Raw genomic sequence first — 24,576 nt, 5'->3', positions numbered from 1 at the left:
TTAATATATTAAAATATTAGCTATTTGGCCTTCAGTATTCCTTGTATGCCCTTCCTCGGTTTCCTTGTATTTCTAGACTTCACATGCCTGACGCTCCCTCTCACAAGCATATTTATGTAAGGCCTGCTTCTCAGACTTTGTCATTTTGCCTAGTTCACCTCCTTTCTGCTATTTGTTTGCCACAAGTGATAGACAGGCCCCCGTTACCCCCTGTGAAGACATCATTTGTATTCTTGCAAATAGTTTCTTACTCTGAAGACAACTCTCAGGTTGCCTCTTATGCCTGTACTCCTCTTTGTATGTGTGAACATATCTTTCCCAGGACTTCCTCTTTCAGTCGCGTCACCAAAACCAAACTGAATAACCAAGATTGCTTAGAGGGATAGGACACACACACACACACACACACACACACACACATACATACACACACCCATAGGGGCAATAGCATTTTATTATATAGTAGATAGATTTATAGTAGACTTTTCTTCTAAAGGTTGATTTATACTTACTGTATGTGTTGTGCCTATGCTGTAGTTACACCATAGTCTGTGTTACCTACAGCATATCCACAATACAGTCTGATACACACTCTCTCAAAAATGTGACCATGTGACGTGTAGATGTGATCCCTGCACAGATCCCTATGATTCTGATTGTTCAGTTTGGTAACTTTGAATTTCCTGAAATGCGTTTCCATTTGTCTTCTAGTTTGGAAGTTGGAAAATGTATGAGAAAGTGGAAAATGTGAGGAACAAATACATTTGCTTAAGTAGAAAAATGTGTAGCAAGAGGAGCAGTGATCCTGGAGGGCAAAAACTGCGTGCATTTTAGTGGATCATTTGCTTTTCTCGCATGCTACAAACACAGTCAACTAATTTTCAGGAATGTGTCTGCGGTGTGATGCAGAAGTAGAAACTGTTTTCAATGGCATATCCTATGCGCATAGCTACAGCATATGCTCAACCCAAAAGTATAAATCGGTCTTAAGAGGAACAAGCTTTGTAAATCCTTTTGGAAAATAAATGCAATCTGAACTCTTTCAGTACTTTTCAGTTAAGAGAATTCTGTATCACTCATTGCAATTTTTTTTTTGTATTGGTTATTGAAATGATGTGTTCAGTCTATTAAATAAACATACAGAACTGAGATCTTATAGAAACAAATACTTTGAATTTTGAAAATTATGATTGAAGGGGTTTTTAGTTTAGTTTAATATATTGTTGCAAGTAATTTCTTTAATAAATTTTACTTTGTATGTAACAATTACTAATGTGGGATATATTAAAAATATAAGTATTATTTACAATCTAGTAATCTTATTGATTTCCCTCAATTTCAAAAGAACTGTGAACATCTTTAAAAATAATGTACACAATTGTTTTAACTGTTTTTTTTTTTTTAAATTCACTTAGGTAAATGGAATTAATGTAGAAAATTCAACTCATGAAGAAGTGGTAAGTTATGGTAGATATTCATTCCAGTATTGTTTATAATTTTCCTGTATGCCATGGTTTTGTTCAAACTCCAGGCAGTTCCACTATTTCTCCCATTTTTTTTTCTTTTATAGGTATGTCATTTTTAAATGTTGTTTTTATCATTTTCAATAACGAGGCCCTGAACAATTTTGACCAGTTCTCAGGTATCTCCTGTTAATTAGAGCAGTCCCCCAGGGGCAAATAAAAGAGATGACTTTAGTCTCAGCTTTTGAGCTTGTTTTAAGCTTTAAGAGTTTTAAATTACATACTTGGTACTTTGTCAACAGGTTTAGAGTTTACATTTTTGAATTTTTATTCTGTATGTATAGGTTTGTTTTTGGTTTTATGTTCTCGTTTTTGTAGTTTATTTTCTATAGTTTCTATGATTAGAACTTACTGTTCTTCCCTTCATTCTAAGTGTTTAGTTAATTTTTTTCCTTTTGTTAATTTTTACAGGATTTGGGGGTTTATTATAAATTGATTAGTTGATTTCCTCTAGTTACCTTTAGTTTTTCATTGTTGTTTCTTTTAACCTAATTTGTGCTAATAAATCCTTTAATCACAACTTAAGTGAATACTTAATTCATAATTAGAGGATATTAGCTTTTTGTAATTTTGTTTCATTTTTGCCTTTCTTTGTGGATTGTGCTTAGGAACAATCCAAGAACATGAGTAATAACATTGTTGTTAAGAGAGTAATAATATATTGTGCTTTAGTAAGCAAATAAACATGTAGTTTTATTTGCCAGCTCTTGTGTATACTATGATATGTAGGAGAACATAGGCTGTGCTTAGGAATTTACCTGCCAAATATATATAATTCACTGTGAGTAGTAGTAGTAGTAGTAGTAGAATTCTTTATTGTCATTATGCATACACATAACGAAATTTTTTGTTGGTAGGACTTGGCTTCAAGGCAGAATACATAAAATACACAATACACTAAAAATAATAAAATAAACATAATAAGTATAAAAGACAGCAGCAATAAAATATTATCAAGTCCAGACTTTTCCTGAGGTAGTACGCCTGCAGAGACCAGTGATCTGTATGTGTGGGTCTGCAGGGGAGGATTACGAGGGAAAGCGCGTGTGCATGTCTACAGTGGGGCAGGTTAGGGGTAGATGTAGATGTATGTGTGTGTATCAGCAGGGGAAGATGGACTTCACAGCTCTGGGGATAAAGCTGTCTTTCAGTCTGCTGGTGCGTGTTTTTATGTTTCTGTACCGCTTTCCCGAAGGCAGTGGCACAAACAGTCCATTTCCCGGATTGGTGAGATCCGCAGCTATACATTTGACCCTCTTATGCACCCTTCCAGCATATACAGAGTCTGGGTCTAGGAGAGGATTTCCTACGATCCCCTGTGCTGTTCTCACCACACCGTGCCAAGTCCTTCCTGCCCTGTGCTGTGCAGCTGCCGTACCACACTGTCATACTGTGACAGAGAATGCTTTCTATATCGGATCTGTAGAAGTTTGTGAGCAGCCGAGAGGAGAATCCAGCACGTCTCATCTTCCTGAGGAAGAAGAGTCTTTGTTGGGCCTTCTTTACCAGATGAGATGTTCAAAGACCAGGTCAGATCCGATGTAATGTGGATACCCAAGAACTTGATATTGTCCACACACATTACAGCCTCCTCATGTATGAATATAGGAGCATGTTCTGTTCTTCTGGACCTCCTATAGTCCACAATTACCTCTTTGGTCTTGCTGGTGTTCAAGATGAGGTTGTTGGCTGAGCACCATAGTGCTAGGTGTTGCATCTCCTCTCTGTAGTGAGTCTCATCATTGTCTGATATGAGACCCACCACGGTCGTATCATCCGCAAACTTTGCAACCATATTTGTGGCATGGATGGCCGAGCAATCGTGTGTAAATAACGTGAAGAGTGCTGGGCTGAGCACACAACCCTGTGGCATGCCTGTGTTCAGAACCAGTGTGGCTGATGTACGATCTCCAATTCTAACCACCTGAGGCCTGTTGGTGAGAAAGTCCCTGATCCAGAGACACAATGATGTTGACAGACTCAGATTATGAAGCGTTTGCACCAGCTTGTCTGGGATTACGGTGTTAAACGCTGAACTAAAATCGACGAATAGCATCCTAACATAAGTGTTAGGGCACTGCAGATGAGTCAGGGCTGTGTGAAGTACTATTGAGACAGCATCCTCTGTCGATCTGTGCCTCCTGTAGGTGAACTGATGGTTGTCAAATCCAGCAGGGATGGCATCCTTGATGTACTTTAGGAGGATTCTCTCAAAGCACTTCATTATTACTGGGGTCAGAGCCACAGGGCGGTAATCATTAAGGCAGGTGACCGCTGATTTTTTAGGCACTGGCACAATAGTGGAGGATTTGAGGCAGACAGGGACCATTGCAAGTTGTGGAGACTGGTTGAAAATGTCCAGAAAGACTCCTGCCAATTGATCAGCACATATTTTCAGTGTCTTACCCGACACCCTGTCCAGTCCTGCAGCTTTGTTGGTGTTGATCCTCCTCAGGGTGGACCTCACTTGTAGTTGCAGGACTAGAGGCTGATGCTGCTCCTCCAGTCAAGGGAGATGTACAGTCTCCCTGCTGCTAGATGCATCAAAGAAACTGTTCAAGGTGTCAGAGAGACTAGGGTCATAGCTGACCTGCTGATCAGTGTGCTTATAATCCGTTATGGTCTTTAAGCCTCTCCACATGTTCCGTGGGTCGTTGTTATCAAAATACTCCTCGATACACTGTATCTGTATTTTGCCAGGTTTATTCCTTTTTTTAGTTCTTTTCGGGCTTTGCTATATGCCAGCCTGTCACCTGACCTATATGCAGCATCCCGGGCTTTAAGCAGGGATCTCCCTGTACTGTCTAACCACGGTTTCTGATTTGGAAACACCCTAAAGGTCTTCATGGGCAGGACAGCATCAGTACAGAACTGCACATAGGATAGGACAGATGATGTATATCCCTCTAGATCTGAGCCCTCTTTGAACACTCCCCAGTCAGTATGTTCAAAACAGTCCTGTAATGCTGAAGATGCCTCCTCAGTCCATACCTGTACTATTCTGGTAGTCGGTTTCATCTTACAGATCATGGAAGTATAGGCTTGGATCAGCTCCACTGCGATGTGGTCTGACATGCCCAGATGTGGGGCTGCTACAGCCTTGTATGCTCCTGGTTGTATGCTCCTGGGATGTTGCAATAAACTTGATCCAGAATGCTATTGTCTCTAGTTGGAAAGTTCCTGCCCCTGACATTTCTTGCACTATCCTATTTCATTTTCTATTCCCAGGGGGCAGTTCATGTCTGAATAACCACCTGCCATGATGACTAAGACACCATCAAAATGTCTGGCCTGAGCATAGTCACAATAATGGTCTCTGGGAAACTGTCTCACTAGGTCAACCTCTAACAGATAATTTTATGCTGTTTTTTGAAGTTCTCCTGATGGCGTTAAATGGAGATGGGGTTTCTCGTTCATCCTGATAAAAACAATAAAATCTCTTGATGGAAATAGGCGCTTGGTGTAGTTCAAGGCACTTCAAATGATTTCTGCTAACATTTTACTCATCTGAACATGGCACCAGCTGTAGTGCCACTCCCCCTAGAGTTGTAAGGCAAGTGCTGTTCTGCAAATTTCCTCTTAAGAAGCACAAGGGCACAATGAAGTGCTAACTATTCACCAACCATTTGCCGAGCTGAGGAGGACATCATAGACTGATTCAATCATAATATTGATGCTCCCACCATGTGCAGTCTACTGCTGCATCTCTATCATTCTGCTCATTAAACTCTAATACAAATGCAATATGTCCCTGTGTAACCTGAAGGCAATGTGGCAGAAAGTAGTGTCAGTATTAATTACAATCTAATTCCATATAATGTTTCATTTCAGAATGCAATCTTTTCATTTGAAACACTTAATTAGCTGAATAAAAATGCAAAAAGACTTTTCTGTTTGTTTCTGTCCATCACAATATGACTCTAAATTTCAGAAATCATTCTTTTAAATGTCTATGGATCTCCTGTAAAATTTGGAATTACTTGTAGAAAAGCAAAGAAAAATTAAGCAGTGCAGCAAAACATGTATCTGTGCTTCCCTTTACCCACTGTTTAAGGTTGCAAGACACAAGTATGAGCAAGTCAAAGACATAGACCAGAAAGCAAGGATGGAAACAAAGGGTTTCTTGGGGAAAGGAGGATAAGGAGGAGAAGTAGGAAGCCATAATTGCCATTAGCATCACTTGTGAAATTGACAAGGATAACCTTTAGAAGAAGGATCTAATTCTAATTGTGGGAGTGCTAATAGTCTTGTAATGTTTGCTTTAACTGAGGAGAATTTTTTTTTTAAACTATATACAGTACACCCCCAAAATTTGCGGGGGTTACGTTCCTAGAGCCACCCGCGAATTGTGAAAAACCGCGAATTATGTATGTGGTTAAAAAAATGCCTAGTTTTATAGTTTAAACCCTAAATATGCCCCTCAGCTTAATACATTACCTTAAAAAAAGAATGTAAAGGTAAACCTGTATACTGTACAGTACTGTACTGATATGTCACCCACAGTGCTAGAATGTAAAATACCGATGTTACTACTATACATACTGTAATTCATGCAAGTGTGTTTTCATTACCAGAAGCCTTAGAAGGTGCAGAGTGTTTCGGCAGCATCTTGGGGCTTTAACCCTTAAACTGCCACATACTTGGGGGTTAATACATTCCTGGACGCCAAATACTTTTTTGCTGCACTTTAAGTAAACATCACAATTCACAAAGAAAAAGTGAAATTTTAATGGAACAGATTTTTTTTTATGCAAAGAGCATCACAATTACTGCAACAGTGACCGTTTTAAACACTACTAATGAACTGTAATAACTGTGTAGAAAACTACTGGAACAATACGTACAAGGTGCAAATGACGCCATTAATGAAATTCAGTAAATCACTGAGCCAGCTGCGCTTGAACTGGCTGCACGCAAGCACACAGAGGTAAACGCTGATGCTGGCTGGCTCAATCCCAGAGACAGTGAGGCTGCAGTGCTGCAGGGGCTGGCAGTGGTCATGAGCTGGCTGCTCAACGAATGTACGCCATTGACTGATCAGCTCCGGCGTGCTGGTAAATTGCACTGGGAACCGACAATAGCCAGTTGCGGTGTTCAATGAATGTACGTCGCTGTATATACCCGGCTCCTACGTGCTGGCAAATGGCACTAGGAAACGACTATATGTGGTTGCGGCGGTTTAAGAATTAAGAAGAACAAAACGTAAAACACGAGAACACTCAGCTGGAGATTTGTCACAGGGCAGCAGTCAATCAGCAGCAAGGAGAAATGAATAACGCTGTAGTGGTCCTGTACCGCTAAGATTCACACTGTCATGAAGACGGTGATTTATTTATTTTTATGGTGGAGATTCCAGGGACGCACCCAGCCTTGACCCGACCCACACGCATTCACAAACAGAGACAATCAAACAGCAAATAAAGAATGTAATGAAAACAAATGAAAACAACGATACCACCCCTGTTCCCCTTATGGTGATTATACATTAAATACAACAAAGCACCAACAAAACACACACAGTAAAGTCCATGAAAAACGAAAACGGATGAAATATAATGATGAAAATAGATAGTCCAGAGATCCGCACGTTGAATGGGACTGTAAAGATAGTCCTACCGGTAGTTCCTGAAATGGTGAAGATGGGTGGATGGGTTCAGGAGCACTCCTTTCTTTGCAGGATGGCAATGAATCCACTTACAGTCCTCATGTACGCAGGCAGATTCCAGACAATCGAGACCCCAACCATGAAACGATCTAGGACAAAATGAATAAGTACAGGTAACCCAACAGAAGGCAGGCAGAGAGACAGGAACTTGAAACACAAATTACAAAAACTTTTTTTTTCATTTGGTCACCGGCCCCCTTTTTAAAAGCCGCGCTGACATCCTTTGACCCCAACAGCCCCTGCACCCTCAGCAGAAGACCAATCAGAGCCACAGCAGGGACTGCTTGGAGTTACAGTTTCAAATTCTAGTAGAGTACAAAGCTCTTGGATTAGCTACTTTCATCATCCCAAGCCACGTTTTCCTCTACGATTGCTTCCTGTTCTCTCTACAGTGCAGTATTGCCATGAAAAAAGCCATAAAAAATTGTGGAGGACATTTGCGGTTTCCGCTAACAATTATTAGTTAGGTTCTAAGGAAAAATCCGTGCACGACTGAACCCTGAACCGCGTCTTCGCGGGGGTCTACTGTACTGCATGTCTTGAACAGAAGGGCGTTCTTTGCTAGTAATATCATATGTCAAATTAATTACAGAATATTAATGAAGAGCTTAGCATGTGGCATGCCAGGATGTAGTGCAGCCAGTGATATAGGGGCTCCACTGTTCATCTACTGTATAGACTTTGCTGAGCACCGATAGAAATATCTGGGCTTTCATCAGATGTCTAAGGGACTAGTGGGTTTGTTAATCTTTCCTAAACCAAAATGTGTTGTGCACACATCCGGTGGTCATTGATAACTCTAAGAATTTTTAAAGCTGCTGACCCATACCCAAGTATACCATTGATTACTGTATGGTCTGTCTCCTGCTTCCCAGATTCCATGAATGGCTCTTTGATTTTTCTGACATTAAAGGAGAGATTTAATTTCCTGTCACCCCAGGTCAGAAGGCAAGTTTCTTCTCTTTTGGTGGTGTCATCATCCAGTATAATTATGGAGTTGGAGTTGTATTTGGTGATGTAGACTCAGGTGAACAATGAATATGAATGTGAACTACCGTATATACTCACGTTTAAGTTTTCCCATGGATAAGTTGGGGCTTGATTTTACCTTATAATTTCCAGTATTTTATAATGTCGGTCATATAAGTTGAATGCAGAAAACTCACGCTATTGATCCAAGAGTTTATGATATGCTAACGCCCACCTGCGAGAGTAACCACGGAGCATACTGCCTTTTTTTTCTATGTATTTTGCCTATGTGACCACACGTAATACCAGAACTATTCCAAAGCGACGTTTGCACTGTTTTGAGTTTTTTGTATCTCACACCCTCATACACCTTTATCGTAAGAGCATCCATTATCTATGATGGAGCGTTCGATCAGAAGAAAATATGAATCTGGTTTTAAATTAAAAGTCATTGATGTAGCGAAAGAAATTGGTGTCTGAGAAACTGGTGCAAGATTAGAGGAAGCAAGAAGATGTGATAAAAAAAATGTAAAATTTAAGTGTTGCATTTTTGAATGAGCGTATAAGTCGGGGCATATTTTTATGATCGATTTTTCGGTAATTGCAATTCATTTTGGAGTACTGTATTTAGAATCAGCATTAGTGAAATGACTCTGCCAAACCACCAGTTAGTAAGTTAATCTATAAACAATACTCTGGCATAGCAGTTTTAATTACTCAGATGTTCCATGATGGTATGACGTGCAAAGAATATGGCATCTGGTTGTAATGATATGCAAACTTGAAAGGAATTTAATAAAACCAGCACCCCAGCCAATTCCTGTCCTACTGTATTAGAATCCAAAATTAAACTGTAACAATTATTTTTATCCAGAATAATACAAAATAACTCAGACAAATATACATTTTCACATACCTAAAATAACAAAAAGATATCAAATGTGTAAAGACATTAATGTTTGACCAAGTGTATATATTGTATAATCACCAACATCATTCGAATACATCTGTTCAAAAGGCCTTTTGAGCAATGGTTTGCTCCTTATATTGTTCCACTGCTGCTACAACATCAATAGAGTCCTCTCCATTATTTATGTATTTGTTTTTTGGTAGCTGAATGTCTTTGTGCTTTAATTTCTATTTTGACATATTGAACATGCTGAGTAATTTTTATCAGTACAGATCCCATTTATACCCATTTGAATTATTGAATATTACGAAAGTTTTTCAATTGTTACTATCAACGTGTTTATAATAAGTCACTCATAGGACAATTACATTTTAATTTCTTTGTATCATACATTTTATGTTTCTTTCAGTGATCATTTATTTTAATAAAATTTGTTATTTTTTCATTCTGTCACATTGGTTTGTATCTGATGTCTGTGTCTTTCAGTGCTTTGCTCACTAGGTCTGTTTGAAGGATTGTTTTGGTGGGTATTTTTGGTACATTGGCAATATTTTTTTACTGGGTCAGTATCCTTCTTGCAATGTTTCTGAGATTGCTAAGCTACCTGAGAGCACGACAGAGCTACTTATATCTATAAGATAAGATAAGTTCTATTTGTTCCCGGGGGAAATTTGGGCATTATGTTATATATGAAAAAAGCAAGCCCATAAATAAAGTATACAAAGATAATGTGGACGATAAGGTAACAAGAGAAAGTATCAGTTTTCTTATATGTATAATTCCCAATAATTTCCAGTAGGGCATTGACCAGTAAGGTCTTTAATCACTGACAAGTTTACTTCCCTTACTTCTATTCCTTTTTTTCATTACTTGCACTTCCTCTTGTAGGAGAGCACCTCAATTGGGCTTTATAAACAGAAAAGTTTCAGGTACTCTTCTCGGTTTCAAAACAAAGTTTCAATAGCCTCTGTTATTAAAGCATAATATCCAGGCTCTGTTTAAATTATTTCCAATTCCAATCTGACCTCCTGCTTCTTTGGAAGTAATAGTGCGTTTTCAAGACCTCGGTAGTAGGGACAGCTGCAGGGAACTGTAGTCAAAGTGTTATCTGTACCTGTCATGGTAAAGACCCTAAGACCTTTTGGAGACCATCAGTAATATGGGATGACGTCACATTAAAAGAATGTTAGCAGAATGGTTTCCAGATTTGACTTGGTGTTACAGGTAGACAAAAAACTGTAACTACAGCAGTGGCTACAGCATCTCAGAGCTTGTGGATAAGAATAGTTATGTAATTTGTGCTCTTGAACTAGACTGACCTAAAGTGTAACCAGCTCAAATAGAATAAACAGTGATTTTATCAATTTTTTTTAAATTTAGAGGTTCCAAAGCACAGAGTCCCAAAAACTTTTAAAAATGCCCGCTAGAGGAGGAAAATACTGTCAAACCCTAGCTAGATATAACAGCAAACACAGGATCTTTATAAAATAAGATATTTATTCTTAAAAAAATGCTCTATAATAACATGAAACTAAGTGCAGCACAAAAAGGAAAAAAGGTGTACCATGTCCCAGTACAGTAATATGATAAACAGAGCAAAAAGGCCAAGAAATCACAAAAAATGTACAGAAATTATCACAACGAAACACTCACTAATTTCCAGGCACATTCAAATGAACCACAAGGGACTGTAAATTGACCTGGCCTTTTTTAGGGCAGAGGGCAGTCCCTTGCAGTGATGGGCAGGTGGCCCCACCTATTGAGGAACCACCCACAAACCACACAGAATGCAACAAAGACATACATACATATACAAAATCAAATACAAATAATAATGCAAATAAACTGAAATAAATTTATTCCAAAGAAAAGAATTAAAGATGAACAAAGAAGACATAAAATAAGGATTTGAACCCCAGGCAGGGGAGAAATCCTGACTGAAATACAACCTCTTGAAAAGTAAATCCACAGTGGGAAGGTAACAATAAGTAATTTCAGAAGTAGTGCATACCAACAATTTTAGCTGCTGACATTCTAAGCTTCTATAAATATCTCAGAGTTATCAGTCACTAGTGGACTTTATTGCCCATAATTGATGTGTTGATATCTCTATTTAAAGTGCTGGAAATAGTGGAGTCCAGAAAATTTCCCCTTATCTCTAAAACCTGACCATTGCTACTTTTTCTTGCTTACATCTGGATTAAAGCTACACTTTGGCAATTGCTGTTATATCATTCGTATTCACAGACTTGCCATAATTTGTAATGAAACCCAGAGAGTGGTGCCATCAGCAAAATATCATCTGTGAAATTTAGTTAGTTTAGTTGTTTGCATTGAATGAAAAAAGAAGTGGCAATAAGATGCTTCCTGCGGAATACCATATTCAGAACGAGGAGCTTAGAGATGTTGTCCTTCAGCTGTTTAAAGGATTAACACTAGAATCCCAGAAGCCTACGAAAAAACTGATAATCCTGGCCCACTTTAAATCCCTTCGCACCTCTCCATCAGCATATTTTGTTTTGTAAATGCATCAATCAGCACAAGCAGCTAGCAGCTTGCTGTCCCATCACCCGCCTTGATGGAGCTCAGCTCACAGGCAGAAAGTTCTCCCAGCTCAAACCAAAGTTTCTTATCTGCGTGTGAGGTTCCTGGAGTTGTATAGGGTAAATAATACAGTATATCATTATTTGGAACACATGCATCCCACGTGTGTTCCGTGTCTACAAAGATCTGGATAAGTGTAGGATGAAAGGAAATGCGAGGCAAGAAATGCTGAACACATACCAAAAACAGAAACTTTTTCCATGTTATACTAATAATGAGGTGAAGTGTATAATGTGTGAAGACTTTAGTCCTAGTATCAAATAAACATGTGCACTTTTACTCAAGAATATAACCAAAGAAAGTTAAAGGATTAAGCAACCATATTATATCCCTGCCACTTTAACTCATTTCGTGTCAGTGCTCCAGTAGCAACCCTTGAAGAAATCATATATTTCACAACTTATTAAAAAATGAGAAGAACAGTTACAATTTTTATCTGGAGAGTTTATTTACTGTTCATTATCAGTAATATCATTGAGAATAATTTAAAACAGTAACTTTATTGTATTGGACTGTATTGGACTGAATAAGATAAATAATGTTTCTAATGGTAATGACCCTGAAATAGCTGGTTCATTAGTTTAGTATGTGAGATACAACTTTTTGTATAATTTTGTGTATTCTTATGATTTGAGTAAACAAAATAGAACTTTGATATAACTGACTCATGTACATAAACAGGAAAGGCTTAAACACAGGCACAGAAATTGTGTTCCACCTCATTTTATTAGTGAATGGGATACTTGTTTTTTGATGCTTTATCCAAAAGGCATTGAATATCGGTTAGGAACTAAGCCTCAAAAGGGCACCAGTACACAAGGCAGAGTCACTCATTAACTCATGCACTATTACTTTAGAGATAGCATTCAACCTAGGATATTAGTTGACACCAAAGTACCTGGAAAAAAATATCTATACATAAATAGAGAGAATTTCACACAAACAATGCTGTGGTTAACTTGGTTTATAATAGAATATCGGTTTGAAAAATATAGGTATGGTATCTGTATTTCAAGTGGATAACAAAGAAAAGAATAATGTCAAGTTAACTTCATTTCTGCTGCACATTCAAAAATCCTACAAAACGATTAGCTTCAGGCTGACACTTCATTATGAAGTAATCATGTTAAACAAGGAACAGGAAAGATGAATAAAACAAAAATTAATACCAGAACATATGGATCCGTAAAAGCAAGTTAGGAATGCATTGTTCCAAATAACAATGATGTTATTAAAATGTGTATTAAAAGCTGATAAACAAGTCAAAAATAACTTACTTTTAAAGGCATAACTTATCAAAGATTACATTTTAATAATAATTCTTTATAATAATAATAATTCTTTATATTTATATAGTGCTTTTCTTACTGCTCAAAGCGCTTTCCATACAGGGAGGACCCAGGAAGCAAACCCACAATGTTCTTACTGCAAAGCAGCAGCACTACCACTGCGCCACCATAAATCATTTTGCTACAACGCAGTATGCGTTATGTCTAGAATGATTATCAGTACTTAAATAAATATACTTGCAGGTACTCTCTGTATCTCCCTTTGATTTCTGTTTGCTCCCATGTGATTCCACTTATCAACAGTTTCTCTTATTCTTTACAAATAAATGCATAAAAATAAATAAATAAAGTTATTATGGTGTACCATGAACAATGATACACATTTATGTACTACTGCAAATTTAATCTGTCTTGAAACCAAAAATCAGCATATAGTCAACTTTATACTCTTTAAGAAGCACCAATCATAGAAAAGATCTTGGGGTGCTCTTGCTGCAGTATTTGATTGATATATTCATTTTAGATACCTGCATTTGCATCTGAGGGACCCACCTTTTTTTGCATTATATAATCCACAACACTCCCTTGGCAGTTAACGAACATTCTACATATAAACTTTTGTTAGGAGAATGGTATTTGGAGGTGAATTAATAATGTCTTACAGCTTCAATGACATGAGCTCATATCAAACCCCCATAACTGTCTTTGCGGAATCTGTAAGGTTTGCACTCTTTCTACACAACTGTAGTTGAAATGGCTCTCTGTGGATTGTTGTCGGGTCTAGGAGACAGCGCAGACGGAGGAGGGAAAGGAAGCAGAAGCGGGGCCGCAGATCCAGCATTATGCTAAGGCTAAAGAAACAACCGCACAAGCCACCTCTACCGAGCCTGTATCTCACCAATGCCAGATCCCTGGTGCATAAAACGGATGACTTGGAATTACAACTCGCTGGAAATCGCTATGTTCGCGACTGCTGTGTTTTGATTATCACTGAAACCTGGCTTCACGCGGGGATACCTGATGCTAATATGCAGCTAGCACGTCGCACTCTGCTCCGCTGGGACAGGACAAAGGAATCCGGTAAGAGCAGGGGAGGGGGGCTCTGTATTTACGTGCATGAGAACTGGTGCAACAACGGGACAATTATAGACAAACACTGTTCCCCTGACCTCGAGTACATGTCTGTAAGATGCCAGCCTTTTTTGATACCGAGAGAGCTAACAGTAGTGATTGTCATGGCTGTGTACATTCCACCCGACGCCAATGTAAACACGGCGCTCTCTCTCCTGCTGAATACCACTAATGAACAGCAGCGAGCCCACCCTGGCGGTGCTCATATAACTGCAGGAGACTTTAACAAGGCCAACTTGAAGACTGTACTCCCGAAATTTTATCAACATTTTAAGTGTTCTACTAGAGGGGAGAACACTCTGGACCATGTTTACTCCAACATCAAGCACGCGTACAGAGCCATACCCCTCCCTGAACTTGGACAGTCCGACCATCTTTCTCTCCTGCTCTCCCCAGCCTACACCCCCCTCAGACGAAGTGCCAGGCCCACCATAAAGACTGTTACAACCTGGCCTGAAAATGCACTCTCCAAACCACAGGACTGCTTCGAAAAGACGGACTGGGACATATTTGAACACCAAGAGCTGGAAACATTCACAGGAACGGTACTGGACTATATCAGGTTCTGCATCGGGAATGTGACTGTGGACAAAAACATTCGGGATTTCCCAAACCAGAAACCCTGGATGACCAGCCAGGTCCGTACACTCCTCAGAGACCGCGATGCTGCCTTCAGGTCAGGTGACAGAGCTCTGTACAGGGCTGCCCGAGCTGCTCTGAAAAGTGGAATTAGAAAAGCCAAGACGGACCATAAAAGGAGCATAGAGTCCCACCTGTCCAGCCACAATACACGGGAGGTGTGGCAGGGAATACAAAACATCACAAACTACAGAGGCTGTGATGCAACAACAGGAGATCTGAGTGCGCCACTAGCAGAGGAGCTAAACTGCTTCTTTGCTCGCTTTGAATCATCACAACAGCAGCACTTACCTGCTCCCACCCTCACCGGGTTCCTGCACTACTCCACTCACTGTAAAAGGGCACGATGTCAGACGGGTGCTCCTGGCAGTGAACCCCAAGAAGGCTGCCGGCCCAGATGGAGTGCCTGGTAGGGTGCTCAGAGTGTGTGCCCACCAGCTCACCTTTATCTTTACCAAAATCTTCAATCTCTCCGTAGCCCAGGCAGTCATTCCATCCTGCCTAAAATCAGCCACAATCATTCCAGTGCCGAAGAAGTCTCCCATCACCAGCCTAAATGATTATCGCCCTGTGGCCCTCACTCCAGTAATCATGAAGTGCTTCGAGAGACTGGTTCTCCAGCACATCAAGGACTATCTCCCCCAAGACTTCGATCCCTACCAATTCGCATATCGCATGAACAGATCCACAGAAGACGCCATTGCTGTAGCTCTCCACTCTGTGCTGAGCCATCTGGAGCAGCAGCAGAGCTACGTCCGGATGCTGTTTGTGGATTACAGCTCAGCTTTTAATACAATCATTCCTGACATTCTCATCACTGGTCACTCTTGGCCTCCCCCCTCTCACATGTGTCTGGATAAAAGACTTTCTTACCAACTGGATCCAGACTGTGAGACTCGGACCCCACCACTCCTCCATTCGCACACTGAACACCGGTACCCTGCAAGGCTGTGTGCTGAGCCCCCTTCTGTACTGTCTCTACACCCACAACTGCAGTCCGGCCCACAACAACAACCTCATTGTCAAGTTTGCTGATGACACCACAGTGGTCGGACTCATCTCAAAGGGAGACGAGGCAGCTTACAGAGAGGAGGTCCTGAAGTTGGCAGCCTGGTGTTCAAAGAACAATCTGGCTCTGAACACCAGGAAAACCAAGGAGATCATTGTCGACTTCAGGAGGCACAGCACCGACTTAGCTCCCCTTTACATCAACGGCGAATGTGTGGAGAGGGTCCATACCTTCCGGTTTCTTGGCGTCCTTATCTCCGCTGACATCTCCTGGACAGACAACATCACAGCAGTCATCAAGAAGGCTCAGCAGCGGTTACACTTCCTGAGGGTCCTCAGAAAGCACAACCTGGACTCCAGCCTGCTACTGACCTTCTACCGCTTGTCCATCGAGAGCCTGCTGACGTATTGTATCACAGTATGGTATGGCAGCTGCACCATGGCAGACAGGGAGAGGCTTCAGCGAGTAGTAAAGGCAGCACAGAAGATCATCGGCTGCCCTCTCCCCTCCTTGATGGACATTTACACCTCCCGCTGCCTCAGCAGAGCAAAAAACATCATCAAGGACAGCTCCCACCATGGCTCTGATCTGTTTGACCTGCTGCCTTCAGGGAGGCGCTACAGGTGCATCACAACAAGGACAAACAGACTCAAGAACAGTTTTTTCCCCAAACCATTCTAAACTCACACATGCACTGACTACACAGTCTAACCCCCCAACCCCTGGACTTCCTTCTATCCATCAACTGTGCAATATCCAATATCTAAATGGTACTGATAATAACTGTGTAATAGCTGTATACTGTACAATATTATTACTCTCAGGGTCCACCATCCACTACTCACTGCACATGATCATTATTATTGTGCAATATTTAAATTATGTGCAATAACCCAATAGTGCAATAGTTATTTATTCTTTCCAGTATTTAAATAATGTGCGATAACTCGATTTAGTTATTATTCTTTCCATTTGTATATAGCGTTGCAGAACTTTTTTTGCAACTTTTTGCACCATTTGTTTATTTGTTTATTTACTTGTTGTGTTCTACATATATGTCTGCACTGAAGGAGCTGCTTTTAATCTCATTGTACATGTGTATAGTGACAATAAAAGGCATTCTCATTAATGGCAAATCTGACTTGACCCGGTAAGCATGGAAGTAGGCATCTATATCCTTCTCCTTTTTTGAGGTCAGGAAAATGACATCTAAATAGATTATGTTCAAGACCCTAGGAGAATGTACAAAAAGCTATAGGCAAAAGTGAAGTTGATGTTTAGCATAGCAGCCATTTGCCATTCTATGCCTTTATGTGGATATCAATAATGCAATACAATACAATACAATTTGTTTTTGTATAGCCCAAAATCACACAAGAAGTGCCGCAATGGGCTTTAACAGGCCCTGCCTCTTGACAGCCCCCCAGCCTTGACTCTCTAAGAAGACAAGGAAAAACTCCCAAAGAAAAAACCTTGTAGGGAAAAAAATGGAAGAAACCTTGGGAAAGGCAGTTCAAAGAGAGACCCCTTTCCAGGTAGGCTGGGCGTGCAGTGGGTGTCAAAAAGAAGGAGGTCAATACAATACACAGAATGGACCAAATCCTCAATGCAGCATAAAAAAAAATTGTAGAAGTGCAGAGCAGAATTTAACAGTAGATGATATCACATAATAAGATTTGGATATATTTAGAGTCCTGGAGACCTCATCCATCAAGCAGCCTCCCCCATTTGGCCATTCCACAGCTGAAACAGGGCTGGGCCAGCCAATCCAATGAAAGGACCCCTCTTTCCCACGATTCTTGCAATCCTCCATCAGGGATGACATTACCTTAGGCAGGCAAAACAACTTGGCAGGTGGGCCGTGGAACCAAGTGCCACATATGAGTACCGAGAAGAGAAACAGAATAGGTGAGGGTTAGTATCCAATTATAACTATGTTACTTATGTTTTAGTGCTAATGACTAACAACAGAGATGCAGTATGTACAGTTAATCAGCAGCTCTAGTCAGGATATGCTAAACTGAAGTAGTGAGTCTTCAGCCGGGATTTAAAAGCTGAGACCGAAGGGGCATCTCTTATAGTAGCAGGCAGACCATTCCACAGTTTAGGGGCCCTGTAACTAAAAGCTCGACCTCCCACTGTTATTTTATTAATCATTGGAATCATAAGCAGACCGGCATCTTGAGATCTTAATGTGCGCTCTGGTTTGTAAGTCATGATAAGTTCAGACAAATAAGCCGGACCTTGGCCATTAATACTTATTTATATTTATTTATTATATATTATAAAATATTTATATTTTATACATGCTTTATATGTTAAAAGGAGGATTTTGAAATCTACCCTAAACTTAACCGGGAGCCACTGTAAGGATTTAAGAACTGGAGTTATGTGTTCGTATTTTCTTGTTCTTGTAATAATTCTTGCAGCAGCATTTTGGATTAACTGGAGGCTGTATAAAGAACAGTTTGAACATCCAGTGAACACCGCATTGCAGTAGTCAATCCTACTTGAAATAAATGCATGAATTAATTTCTCAGAATCCTGTTTATTTAGAAAGCGCCTTAATTTCCTAACATTTTTAAGATGGAAGAAACATGATTTGGACAACTTTGTAATATGCGCTTTAAATGAGATGCTAGAGTCAAAGATAACTCCTAGATTGCGGGGTGATTCAGTGAAATTAATGGGGATTCCAACTGAGTTAAATGATGACAAAATATTGTTGTGATCAGCGTCATTCCCTCCAACAACTAACATCTCTGTTTATCTGTATTTAAAGACAAGTAGTTCTCATTCATCCACTCCTTTAATTTACTAACACAACTAATTAAAGACAACATTGGAGAAACTTCATCTAAATGAAAGGTATAACTGGGTGTCATCTGCATACGAGTGAAAATTAACATTATGTTTCCTAATGAGAGATCCCAGTGGAAGCACGTAAAGTGAAAACACTAAAGGTCCCAGTACTGAGCCCTGCGGGACACCATATTGAACTTGTGTATAATGATGGAGTACTGTCAGCACATTTCTGTACATATTGGAATCGATTTGGTAAATAAGAACTAAACCAAGCGAGCATGGTGCCTGTAAGCCCAACATCATTTTCTAGCCTGTGTAGTAAAATAGAGTGGTCAATGGTGTCAAATGCTGCACTTAAGTCCAACAACATAATTAGAGTGGAGTTTCCTTCATCAGAGGATATCAGAATGTCATTTACAACCCACGTTAGTGCCGTTTCTGTACTATGACCAGTGCGAAAACCAGACTGGAATTTCTCAAATAACTTGTAATGCGTTAGGTGTGGACTGAAGCTGTTTGGCGATTACTTTTTCTAGTATTTTAGAGAGAAAGGGTAAATTTGAAATAGGCCTATAATTATTTAGTATGTGTGGGTCTAGGTCTGACTTTTTAAGTAATGGTTTAATGACTGACACTTGTAGTGCTTCAGGTACTGTGCCATGCAATAATGAACTATTGATAGAACAAGAACATCCATTGCACTTTTTACTAGTTTTGTTAACAATAACAAGGTTATGACTCTCTTCTTGAAAAGAGAACCTTGTTTTCTACAGATTATAAGGGAAACAGTGGCCCCACATATATTTAATCCTTGGTCATAAATTAGAATTGAGGTTATTATGGAGTTTATGGAGACTATTGTCAGTGTTGTACAGGACAGTAGTGATAAAGTGGAAATCCATGAACAGAGCTTTTTTATTTAACAGTAAATTTACATCAGTATCTTCCCTTATGGTCATGAACTCAGGGTAGCGAACATAAGAATGTTATCACAATTGCAAGTGGAGTTCCTTTGTCAAACTGCTGGGTTCATTCTCTAGCATAGTGTGAGAAGGTTAGTTTTTTTCAAGGACCTGAGTAGAACATGCTGATTTTCTAGATCAAAAGGAACCAGTTGAAGTGTTTTGAATATTATCTAAGGATACTGTCTGGACATCTTCCCCTGGATGTACACCAGGGACATCCCACTTAGGGAACACAGCTCAAGGGATGATGATACTGCATCTTTCAGCTGTTCTGAGAGCTCTGAGAAAACTTCCCAGAGGTTCCTGGAGACCCTTTTTGGTAGATTGTGCTGTGTGGCCTGTTCAAATCACTGTGCTGCCACTAGAACAAGCAGATCAAGAATAAAATGACATCAGCTGACCAACTCCAGATATTACTAACTGGCCCTAGAGACAGAATTTGAAGCAGCCTGCTTACTTACCATTTAAATTGGAATTTCAAAAGCTGTGTTGACTCTGTGTGAATTAATATTAATATGTATATATACACCTTTATATATAAATAAGAAAAATAAATAACCAAAAAACATAACACACAATGCAATTGTATAATTATTCCAAGAATAAAATGTCCTTCAATTTTTTTTTTATTCTGGTAAAAAAATAATCCGCCCTGAAAATAATCCATTAAATGGCAAAATTTTTAGTACAGATGAGCCATGAAATCTGGACATTAGGATTAAAAACCTTCAATTGAGTCGTAGAACTTGTTATTTGTAAATCCCATCATCATGCAGGGAGAGGGAGTGTCACTTTGAGTGATTCCTCAACAGAGACAAATGGTAACCATAACCCTGATTTGCTCAGGATTGTATTCAGCAGAATGTGAAGCGAAGCTGACAGAGATGTTCACTTAGGTGCAATAAGTTCAATGTGCGCTAAGCAACCTTATCTTTTCCTGGCTGACGGAGGACTCTGTTTAGCTCAGTGGTTGAACTTGCTTCTCTTTGATGTGTCAGATTGTCAGTTTTAACAGGGGGTTTTCTCTGTTGGACTACACATTTTATTATCAGAGTAAAGAGAAGAATACAGAACCCATTTTAAATTATCTAGGAAGGTGGTGGTTAATCTGATAACTTTTGTGCAGCTAACTTTATAGGTCTCCCCTATTGCTTTATATTCAATTTTAAATGACTTCAGCTTCTTGGCTACATTATGATTGCATTTCACTGACATCTTCTGGTGTAGACTTCTCCCCTGGAGCCAAAACATATTGTACTTAACCCTTACAAGTTCAGGTCAGCATCACATTGATGGTCTGGTCTCAGTTTTGCATTTTAATGGAGTACCCTACTGAAAAATGATACTCAAAATCAGTTCAAAACTAATACAAGAGAGTGACTTTTTCATCCCTTCATACAGAAAATGGTGTACAATTGAATATGTAGTTGGATGAATTTCACTGACTGCAAGAAAACTGACTATTGTTCAATGTAATATGCTCAATCCAATAATGATGCTTCTTAATAAGTTGTATACAACAGAGTTTTTTAGTGATGGCCAAGAAAAAAAAATAATCTTATGTTTTCATGGAGAATGTGGTAAACAAATTTTCTGTCAGAATAGGCATCTATGGAAATCAATGCCTGACCACAGAAAACAATATAAAAGCGTTCATACAACTGGATGACTTGACCACTTTTTCTTCTCAATCATTGGTCTAGAGTCCTCTCTTAAATTCAAAATCTCATTCCCATGTCAAAGCATTTCCTCTGTGTGGACTGCTCTGAATTTACAGTTTTTATTTAATATTTTAGCAAAAAATGCATACTTTTAGCCCATTGCAAGCATATAACTGTATAACTTGACATGTGGATTAAGCATGTGAGGTTTTTCCAATGAATGTTTTTATCCTGTTTGCTACAGTCCAGTGTTGGTTTTCTCTCAGAACATTTGTTATTTGTGCTCTCCATTAAAACAGGAGATTAAGAATTTTTGTTAGCCATTACTATTATCTGCATGAGTTAAGTAACATATTAAAAAATATATATAACATATTTTTGATTGGAGTGCTCCTTTAATTCAGGAGTCCTTAATCATGGTCCTGGAGGACCACAGTGGCTGCAGGTTTTCCTTCCAACTAGTTTCCTAATTAGCAGACAGTCCTTGCTGTCCATGAAACTGGGTATTTATTTGGTTTTTAGAGCTTTCATTCATCTAAGAGAAATTTAACTGCAGTTTAACTGCACAGTTTCTTTCTCTGGGAACATTATCCATGTGTTTTGTGGACCAGAACAGATTTAAACTTAAGTTTTTCCAATTCCCTCCTTATTTATTTCTAAATATTTTTTAACACAAATACTTCATGGTGCTTGTGCACAGGTTTAAAAAGAAGGAGGTTAGCTGGAGAGCTGCTGGTTTATTGGTTCTCTGAATTTCATTATTAACTAATATCTGCTTAAGACAGGGGTGTCCAACTCCAGTCCTGGTGGGCTGCAGTGGCTTCAGGTTTTCATTTAAACCATCTTCTTTATTAGTGAGCCGTTTTTGCTGCTGATTAACTTGATTTGCCTTAGTTTTAATTGATGTGACTCAGACCTCTTAGTTGTTTCTTTTTCCTTAATGAGCAGCCAAACAATAATGAGACATAAAACAAGCTGCCACATGACCAGCTAACCTGAAAATAAAGAAAGGTGAAGGTCTTGGTCGTGTTGGTCTGCTCAGATCATCAAAACATTTTGATGGTGGTCTTAGAAAAAACAGAAAATCAGCAATCTGCTGTGGCAGAATGAGAGAAGCAAAAAGTCATGATATTCAATAATGACTTTAATTAACAGCAAGAACTGGCTTCTCATTAAGAAACTGGCTAGGGTGAAATTGGCTGGAGTTTGACATTCCAATTTAGCTGGTCATTTGTTGACTCATTTCACATCTCATTTCTGTTTGGCTGCCATTTAATGAATAAACAAATAAATTCAGAAGATTGAATCCTTAAAAACAGGGCTATTAAAATGCAGGGGAAAAGAGTTACTTAGCAGTGAAAACTACTCACTGATTAGGAAAAGGTTAGGATGAAAACCTGCAGCCACTGCGGCCCACCAGGACCGGAGTTGGACACCCCTGGCTTAAGAAAACAGGCAACAATTAAAACTTAACTGCAGCTGCTGAAAACTAAAATAGACAATTAAGGGTTGTGAATTGTAACACGCAAGATAACTAACATGTAGCAAATAGTAGTAAATTAATGGTTTCTAATTAAGAAATTGATTGAAATGAAAACCTGTAGCCACTGCAGCCCTCCAGGGCCAGGATTGAGGAACCCTGCTTTAAGGTGAGGTGTTACATTGGACAATAGTTCATTTTCTTGGAGCCACTGAAGTTCATTCACAACATATTCCTTTTTACACTGTTTTCTGCATGAAAGGCTGGGTTATGAAAGGATGTAAAGGACACTCTCTTTTAAATAAGTCTGGACTGATTTAGAGTATTTAAGTACATCTACTTGAGTTCTAAAAAGTTACTGTTTTGTGAAATGAGCCTCTTCCATGGTTTATGTTTTAAAAGAGCTGTGCTGGTTGCACAACTGTTTTATAAATGACTGCCCTTAAGTAACTGGAATTTAGTTTAGTGATAATTTGGTGTCCTGCTTAAATGGTCAGTGACACTTTTCCTGTCAGGCCATAGTTATCACAGAAGGGATATACAAACCAACATGAATGCTTTGTCAGGAACCCTGAGTAAACCATTTAACTTGAGCAGCCTAACCTTATAGGTAATCTCCCACATTCTACAATGAGGAAAATAATATTATAGCAATAATAATATTCTCAGCCTGCTTGATCTAGTTCAGAGCTTTAGGGGGTCACAAGGCAGGAAATAGCCCTGGACAAGGTGCCATTTCATTTATTGCAGGAATTGAACCAGGACACTGGATCTGTGAAATGGTAGAAGTACCTATTTTGTGCCATTCCCAAAATAAAATATATCATCAGTATATTTTTCATCCTTATAAAGTTTATCAGCTAATCAAATTTTCTGTTCTTGATTTTAGGGATCTTTAATTGACTTTTTATTTTCCTGAATCAAAGAAATTTCTGGTAGATGGTTTAAACAAAATCTTGCTTTCAGATATTATTAATAGACAATATTGACTTGAGTCAAGGTGGAAGACCAAATAAAACCAGTTGTACAATGGAAGATTCCATTAGGCACAATTATCCATTCATCCATTGTCATAAATGTTTATTGCATATTTATCCCATTCAGGGCAGCATAGAAGAAACCCACAAGGTAAATGAGATGTCAGTGTGTTACAGGGAGTTCCTAAAATGCATCCATACATTAACACTGGGGCCATTTTCTTTTCTTATAACTGAAGGGAAAAATCCACATGACATAGAGAAAATATAAAATCTCCACAGTGTGTCACCCCTAGACAGAATCTAGGCTCAAAATGCTTAAAGGCATCAGTACTCCCTGCTGTATCACTTTTGCATCGTAAACAGAATTAATTTACCATATTTTCTTTTTAAAATATTACCAGTTTAGGAAATATAAAAAATGTATGATTGCTTTAAACTTTTTAAATGTACTGCATTATTTTACTGTACATCTGTTATTTCCATTAAATTAATAAAAAATAAATGGCTTCCTTAAAAATATTTAATTAATTAATTATATTAGTTAATAGAATTCTTTTCTAAATATGCATTTTAAAGTAACCAAGAATTTTACAGGTAGACTTATCTATTAAATATTGTAGTAAACAAGCATATAATCATTTCATTTGATTTCTTGTTACCATTCTGAGACTCTGGTTTTGATTTATGAAATTGACAGGTACACCTCCTGCGGAGCGCTGGGGATGAAGTAACCCTCACTGTTCAGTACCTGAGGGACGCTCCATCATTTCTAAAGCTCCCATTAGGTAAGGCACATCCGGAGAGCAACAAACAAAGGCTGTTATTCTCTTTCTATAAATGTCATTTTTTGTGACAAATAGAAATTTAATGCCATTTCTGAAAAGGATTTAAATAACTGTTACTTGTGGATAAGTAACTTAATATAAAGCTCTAAAATGTCTCTAGT

The 24,576-nt window shown here is 38.9% G+C and overlaps 1 protein-coding gene across 2 annotated transcripts in view; it reads left to right on the top strand.

Moving 5' to 3' along the window:
* The window catches only part of sntg2 (syntrophin, gamma 2), a 333,388-nt gene that overhangs the window by 75,318 nt on the left and 233,494 nt on the right, over positions 1-24,576 (top strand). For both annotated transcript variants that reach the window (XM_028798907.2, XM_051924960.1), the window contains exons 5-6: positions 1,416-1,457; positions 24,328-24,415. In XM_028798907.2, the coding sequence (XP_028654740.2) occupies positions 1,416-1,457; positions 24,328-24,415 (130 nt within the window). The remainder of the gene's footprint in view (positions 1-1,415; positions 1,458-24,327; positions 24,416-24,576) is intronic.

Source organism: Erpetoichthys calabaricus, chromosome 3 (genome assembly GCF_900747795.2).
Source record: "Erpetoichthys calabaricus chromosome 3, fErpCal1.3, whole genome shotgun sequence".
Lineage (NCBI taxonomy): Eukaryota > Metazoa > Chordata > Cladistia > Polypteriformes > Polypteridae > Erpetoichthys > Erpetoichthys calabaricus.
Note: the sequence above shows the minus strand (reverse complement) of the source record. Positions and strands in the feature narration are given on the sequence as shown.